This window comes from Typopeltis vanoorti, chromosome 13 (assembly GCF_054136105.1).
Source record: "Typopeltis vanoorti isolate ZY-2024b chromosome 13, IOZ_Tvanoo_1.0, whole genome shotgun sequence".
NCBI lineage: Eukaryota > Metazoa > Arthropoda > Arachnida > Uropygi > Thelyphonidae > Typopeltis > Typopeltis vanoorti.
The window spans coordinates 26,899,168-26,907,586 of record NC_143561.1 but is presented as its reverse complement, the minus strand read 5'-3'; the positions used below and the strand labels follow the sequence as shown (position 1 = coordinate 26,907,586).

General features: G+C 34.2%; 1 protein-coding gene across 1 annotated transcript; it reads right to left on the bottom strand.

Moving 5' to 3' along the window:
• Positions 1–1,421: 1,421 nt before the first annotated feature.
• Positions 1,422–1,826, bottom strand: LOC150100005 (protein ZBED8-like). The gene has a single exon (XM_090403190.1). It carries the CDS (start codon positions 1,824–1,826, stop codon positions 1,422–1,424), a length of 405 nt encoding a protein of 134 aa, XP_090259316.1.
• Positions 1,827–8,419: the final 6,593 nt, after the last annotated feature.

The window sequence follows — 8,419 nt, the reverse complement described above, 5'->3', positions numbered from 1 at the left end:
AAAAATACATATATGTATCAACATAAAATCAAAATAACATATCAATTTTTAGTGACTAATTTGTTGTTGCTTTTTCATAATAATATTTTGAAAGCGAAGTTCCTTTTTCAAAAGGGCTACGCGCATATCATCACTTGCATTTAAGTGATTTTGGGTTTTGGTTTTTATGTGCAAAAGTGATGAAAATCCCATTTCGCAAAGATAGGTGGTAGCAAATGGTAGAAGTGTCTGCAATGCTGCCTTTGCCAGTTATGGAAATGGTTCTAACTGAGTACACCAGAATTGTTCTAAATCCAAATTTCGAATACCATTCGAATACGTTCACTGGCTCGCATTTCAATAAGATCGTCTTTTATTAAATTACCATCGTTTGTAGAATTAAGATAAAAAAGAAATGGATCCAGTATTCACCTCTGCTCTTTGCCAGTATCTCCCGTGGAAAAATATCCAAAAGAATCAATCAGTTGTTGCAAATGCATTACAATTTCAGGTAAAATTGTGATTTTTTTTCGTTTTCCAGAACAATTTCATCAAGCAAGGGAAAGTTTGCAAAATTATCATTTTCAACTCAACGTATCCAAACTTTTACTTTTTCAATAAAAGCAAATAATTTTTCACTAGATGTTATTATGTACTTACCATACCCTTGCATTGATATATTTAATTCATTTGGGTGAGCGAAAATATCTGCTAAGAATCGAATTACTTCATCTCTTCTTTCAAAGTCTTGAATTAATTACAATTGTGGTTAGTAAGAAACTGAATAATCTCCTCGTGCATTTCAAAAACCTTGCTAAGCATACGTCCCTTGGAGAGCCATCTTATGTCAGTGTGATAAAGAAGCACATTGTGGTTAGCACCGATTTCTTCGCAAAAAACACGAAAGATACGACGATTAAGCGCCCGTCCTCGAATATAATTTACTATGTTTACCTCTGCAGCTAAATTTTTTTAAAAGTTCTCTGGCAAAGTTTTTGATTCAAGTGCATGGCGGTGCAACGTGCAATGTGTTATTGTAACTTGCGGTACTTTTTTTTTTTTTTTTTGATATAGGCAAAAAAAAACAAAAACCAGAATTATTGCCTAACATCGCAGGTACACCATCAGTGCATATTGAGCTAATCACATCCATTGGTATTTGATGTTTAAAGAAAGAGTGTTTAATGTGATTAAAAGCATCAGTTCCTTTTGCCGTCAGTTCCAGTTGATCATAAAATAAAAACTCTTCCAAAATTTCCTTTTCCTTTATGTATCGCACAAATACTAATAACTCACGGCAATTATCAACGTCATGTGACTCGTGCAATTGAATACACACTTTCAGAGGACTGATATCTTGTACTACTTGCAGTAAAATATCCTGACTGTCTTGAATGCGTGATCGAATCACATCGTTTAATAATGGAATCTGCTGAATTTTCTTAATGTGCTTCAGAACCTAATACAATTTTCGCAATTTCCAATGCACATGGTTTTACCAATTCTTCAGCTGTTGTAAGGCCTTTTTTTTTCTTTACGCACAGATATGCCACCTGATAAGAAGTTTCTAACAAAAGCTTCTGAACTACCGCAGAGTCAAATTTTGTAATGGTACCGCTGCTATCGAATCGTGCCTTCTTAGACTTCAAGATGTTAAGTGTATGCCCTGCAGCTTTACCACCATGCTGATTGTTGAAATGTTCCAACAACTTGGACTGTTTAAGATTGGAGTTTGAAAATATTTTGCAACATAAAATGCATTGTGGTCTTTGAGTACCGTCTTTCTCTGTTGCACAAGTAAATCCGTCAGCAACATAATCGTCTTTCCATTGGCGTCTTTTTGACATGGCAAGGATTATTACAAATAATAAATTAATATTTGCATATTATTTAACTACGCATTTGGTCATGGTTCCTTAAGAAACTTATAAAATAACGTGTAAACAAAAGTTAATTTTAGTTCTTACTAAACTTTTCAACATTCGAGAGAAAAAATTTAATCAATTATTCTTTACTTACTGATTACTGCTGGTTAAACAAATAAAAAATAGCGTTCGTTTGTCACTTAATCCATTTTGTTGATTTGTACACAACGAAATGACGTTTCTCATGACAATGGCGAGTGTATGTGCAGCAAGTATCTGTGCGTTCAGCTTGGGCGCATGCGTTAGAGGCAGTACATTCGGATATTTTTTGAATATAGTGGTTTTTAATTTCTTAAAATGTAACCAATAAAAAATATAACTTACATTTAATGGTTCTTGGTGAAAGAGAATAATTCTGTATGGCTTGAAAGATTATATATCGTAAATATAATTTAGTTTGCATAACTTTTTTCCTCTCGAAAGCAAATGTGATTTAAATAATTAGTCAATATATGATGAAATATTTTCTAGCTCGCACCCCTAAGAATGCTTTCTCACACCCCTAGTTAAGAAAACACTGGTTTAGAGGCTTCCAGAGAGGAAACCTAATTTTTTTGGATGCCGATGAAGCGATATTTATATATTTATATGTTAATGCCAAGGAAGATTAGAAATTAGTTATTTTTTTAAAAAAAGTTGTTTAGAGGTTTGTGTTTGTCAAAAGTAAGATTGGAAAAAAAAATATATTTTTCCTACACCAACTAAAGAATGGGCAGATTAGAATTTAAAGTTTAAGTAAATATTCCAGAAGATTTGTTTATTTGCATAGCACAAGGTTTATAAAATGAGCAACAGACGTGTAATGTTGATAAAGGAGGAAAATTATAAATTTGATTTGCAATCAACCGGAGAAGGTCACGGATGAACAGAAGAAAAACAGTAGATGAAATGATGAAGCTCTATCGTACGCGAGAGCGTACGATAGAGCTTCATCACTCGAGTTAACTCAGTTAGTTAACTCGAGTACGTCCTCATGAATGTGACAAACAAAAAAATTCTGCAATTTACTTATTAAGAGGTGTTGTACTAAAAGTGGGATACGACATTGCGAAAGTGCTCTAATTAATATATAAATCATTTAGTATTAAACGCCGGAGTGCCTCACTGATAAAATTTGTTGTGAGAATATTTTAAGATAAAAAAAAGCTCATCAACACAGTTTTAATTATAGATGGAGTAAGTGTAATGCAAATCACACACGTGCGCATGCGTGCAGCAGCTATATGTGAAACGAATCTTTGCACCTCTGAAATGTCACAAGAAAGAAAGAAAGAAAGAAAGAAAACGAAGCGAGTTATTCTATCAAATATCATTACACTGGTGATCGTCTTCTTTGACAGAGAGGATCTTGTGAAAATGATTTTTTTCAACTGTAATATCAGATCACGAATCAAAGTTTCTACAGAACTGTTCCCCAACGCTTTCGACATTCAGTCCGTTAAAAACATCTTCACAAATGGTCTACCAGCATCTGTTTCAGTACTATGACAGTGTATCCACGCTGAACTGCCTTCAGTTGCGAAGAATTCTTATCCAAGAAAAGAGCATTCCTGTGGTTCCTCCCCCCCCCCCCCCAACATCTTTATTAGTACGTCAGCGCAGTTAGCCTAGTGGCTTTGCGCTTCGCAACCATATGCTTGAGGAAGGAGTCCTAGGTCCGATTCCCGTTGGCCACATGAGGAGCTTAAGGATCTTTCTCAGCCATAGCCAGGTTAAGCGGTCTTGGGCGTGGACAGCAGGGTTTTTCCACCCGCAAGCAGGCAAGCCGGCCCAGTGAACACACACGGATTACAGCCAGGAATACTTAAGTCACAGGCCTGATTCGTCAGCTATGCCAGTCCCGAGCCCGTATAAAACTAGGGGGGGGGGAGGGAATTGAGAAGGTGCCTCACTTCTCCGTAAAAAGGGGCCTCACGGCCGTTATATCATCATACACTAATAAATAATATTTATTAGTACATCTTTGTTCCTCCTCTTTCTCAAGAAAAAGCGATTTTAAGTCTTGGTAAATTGACAATTGGATACAACAGTTCATTCCAAAAATACGCCTATCAAACATGCATCAAATTAAATGGAATTAATTTTTTCCTATCAAAGTTGCAATTCGCTGAGCAGAATCAGGTGGTGATAACTCAATGTTGCATGCGTGCATTAATTTCCTATAATTTTTTTCATAATTGACTCCTCGTATATCTTAGGCATATCATATGCAGAAATATAAATATATCATCATCATCAGCAGCAGCCATTGTCGATTCACTGCTGGATGAAGGCCTTTCCAAGATTACTCCAAAACTCTCTGTCCATGGCTCTCCTTTTCCATGTCACTCCTGCAAATCTGATGATATCATCAATCCACCGTAATTTAGGTCGGCGTAGTGGTCATTTTTCCTCTCGTGGAATCCAATCCAGTACTTCTTTTGTCCATCGCTGATCTTATCTTCGAGCAATATGCCCAGCCCATTGCCACTTCAGATGTTTCACTCTTCCTATGATGTCAGACTTTGGTTTGATTTCTTATCCATGTATTCCTTTTGTGATTCAATCCTGTGATACCAAGCATACTCCTTTCCATACTAAATTGTGTTGTTCTTAATTTTTGAATTTCCTTTGCATTCAGTGTCCATGTTTCTCAGCCATATGTCAATATAGGAAGAATACACTGGTTAAAAACGTTTCTCTTCAAGCATAATGGTAGTTGGCTTTTGAATACTGAATGTAATTTTCCAAATGTTTTCCACCCAAACATCGTGCGCCTTTTAATTTCATCCATGATATTTTGTTCCATTGATATCTGTTGTCCTAAGTATATGTAATGATCTACTTGTTTATTTTCGTCACTATTGATTTTTATTATTTCTGGTATTTCTGATAAATACAGTAATATATACTGTTTTTCATGCGACTTAACAATAGCTTTTACTATTTTAATAAACTAATTATCTGGATGGTGTATGCATTTTATTTTTGAATGATAGTTTTTGAACAAAAAAACAACATGGAATTTATTGACAAAAAATATGAAATTGCAAAAGAAAGAGATTAATAAAAGATTATGCATATACAGAATAAAAAATGGAAAACACGAAAATGCGAGCTTTTTTACTTTGATATTATTTTTTGTCTTTTTATATTTTTCATAAATCATTTTAAGTCCTTAAAAAAGCTAACGAAGTATCTAATATAGTCTCCATTCAGAATTGGGTCTAGTTTAATACCGAGGCAACTTTTATTGCAAAATAGGCTATTTCCGTATGGTTTTAGCACACACACACATTGTGTTTAGCTTGCCTGGATAATAATGACGTTTTTTTTTCCTTTTTGAGTATCGTCCAACCAGGGTTTAATTAGTTTAAACCCTGGCTTTTAATAAACATCTAAAATATTTCTAATATTTTATATATTTTAAAGCGGTCATATTCAGTTTCTCCCTCTCCCTCTTTTTTTTTTTTTTATGTTTGTCATCGTTTCCCACTGCTCACTTTAAGTCCGTACATCAGCTCTTGAAATATCGTCTATCTTTAATAATTTTTAAACTGGAGTAATTCTCATTTTAAGCCACAGTTCTTGAGCAAATTAATATATCACTCAACTGAAACTCAGAGGTAAGTTTATTTTATAAAATTATGTAAATTGAATTATTTCTTAAACACTTTTCTAAAAATGGCTGCCTAAATAGTCGTTAGGTTGGACGATCTACTATATTCTTATTATCGGCTAACACCAAAGAGACAGAGAGAGAACTTTTGACCGAGTTAACTTCAGATTTGGCGCGTGGCTCCACACCATTGTGTTTAGACATAATAATAACTCCATTGTGTGAATGAACGCTCATCTTTCACGCGCCTTGCATGAGGCGGACGAGAGGCTAAGAGACGCTCGGAATTAAGCTGAGAGAGAGAGAGAGTTGGACTTTGGCGCAACAAGAGATGTAGGCACAAGCCGATACAGACACTCGCCTTCTATTAGCTACCGAATATGAAGCGAATAATAGAAATACCTACCCTATAACCTTGTTCTGTTGCCAAGCCCACACAAATATTTTGATTATTTGTTTATTTATCTTCCTCTTTCTTCTTTAAGCCAAGTACCGTAGTCGGTACCCCTACAGAATATTTGGAATGCATTAGCTAGTGGTATATCAACATCGAGTTGCTACAATCTAACATCTAAACACGTGCAAATGTCTTAATTCTTTGTCTTGTTCCACAGCTACTTCAGGCATCTATGAAAGCAGGAACGAAAAAACGAAAAGTATCCTTGATGGAAGAATTCTGCTGTTAAATGGGTAGGAATAGAAAAGCTCAGAATAAGATAATGAGGAACAAGAGTGAAATGTTTCAAAATTTCTATTATTAAATTCTACGTGTATATGTGCGTGCACGCTCTCTCTCTCTCTCTCTCTCCTCGTATTATGCCCTTAAAAGTCTTTTACCAGTTGTGTTAATATACAATGGATTTCCCTTTAAAAATAGGATTCCGATTTGCACTTCTACATTCGATGGTACAGGAGCATTTTTTTAAAGGTCTGTATGCTCTCCTTTTTTCTTAAAATCCAGTAAGCCAACTTGCGCTGTTTGGTTTAATCGGAATTACTGTCCTAGATCTCTTTCCAGCTAAAAGCAAATAATGCGTCGCCCTTGTGACTGAACATAACCGCAGTTAGAACATACTAATTTATTGCACTGATGACAAATACAATAATATCTGTCATTATATTAGTCATTATATTTAATTTGACATACTAGTACTGTAGTTTGTCATCATATTAGTCACGACGATGACTATATTGTTATATTTAATTAATCGTAATGACTATTTAATTAAATAGTCATTACAATTATAAAACCGCATGATATAAAAATGTCAAAATATATTTACGAATTTACTGCACTCATGGACATTATAAATTAATTCATAAATACTTTTGTCTCTTATATATATAACTATCAGATAATGCTGTTGAGGGAGCTTTTCGCAACAGGAATAGCCAGAGGAAAGAAACACACTAAAATTGAAACAATTAAAATATTGCTAAGTAAAAAACAAATTTCAGTTACATTTTAAAATTACACCTACGTTTTGCAAGATATAATCACATTTCTGAGCCCAGAACTTCAATCGTCTGCAATAAGTTGCTTCATCGTACGGGTTTGTTGGTGTGCAGTGAAGTGCTTTTAAATTTCATCATAAATTTGTGGTTTAGTCCAATTAAGTAAACAATTCTGACGGTTACTGTGACGTATGACGAATACATGAATAAACAGAACAAAAAAGAAACAGAAATATTACCTCTTACAATCTTCTTCTTCAGATGTTAAAGATACTGTGCTTGTTATCTTCTTAAAAATGAAATTTACAACCCTATACTTGTCATATGACATTTAGCATTTATTTTGTCCTCTGCGACTGTAATAGTTTTTGCAGACGACATCAAACGAGAATTGATTAGCTCGTTCTTTAGATCTGAACCGGATATGATAATTCGTATTATCCTACTGGCACTAGTCAAAATGTTTAGTGTCCTAATAATTAAAAAAAAAAAAAAACATTAATGTCCGTTTTGTTTAGGAATTACTGTAGTATTCGAAAGGTCAGTGTATTAACTTTTCATCATCATAACTCTTGGACTTCCTCGTTTGGAATGCAGTGTCTCACTTCGCAGCCATTTAAAGTCATTCCAAGAAGGAAATGAACGTCCTAATCGAAGGCAGCGCCTCCTTTTATATCACTACTTCACAGTTAAGGAATTTTTATTTTATTTTGTTTATTTATTCCCCCCCCGCCACTACTGGCTACATATGAATAAGATTTTGTGTGTATTAAATGAGCAGTTAAAGAACATTTAATACTTAAAACTTAAAAATATGATAAATATTAAAATTGGCGCAATAGTACAAAGTTGGTCCCTGGATTCTTTCGTACGTAAATTCTGGAAACATGCAGTTAAATTTTACGCACAAAAGCTAGTAATCTTTAATAATTTAATTACTTGTATATTTCAAAGAATATACAAGAAAGGGCATTATTTCGGATAATATATAATTTTTTTTTTCTCATAGCAACTTCTTTAAATATTTATTCAACAATCTTTGAAGCCTTCGTTGTGGTTTTCGAAAGAAAAAAAATTAATTTTTGAAATTATTTACTTCCTTGATCATGTAGAAATTGAATATCTAGTATGCATAGTAGTTGAGCTTCCTGTTTTGAGAATGCGTCTAAAAATCAACCAACCACAGCTACTACTCCTTCCTGAAATTAGCATTCGAAATCGATCACATGGCTGTGAATGTGAGCAGGCCATTGCCAGAGGATCTTACATGGGCTAATTTATTTCAAGTGTGGTCCAATTTGTTTCAAGTACAAAATAGAAGAGGTTATCAAAACAGAAAAGGTTATAACTTTTACACTGCCAAAAAAACTATTCTGGAACTTTAGTCCAATACACGGCATTCATTGACTCGCTCATTAGTCCAGTTGTGCACTTTTATTTTTTATTTTTTCCAAAAACTCTT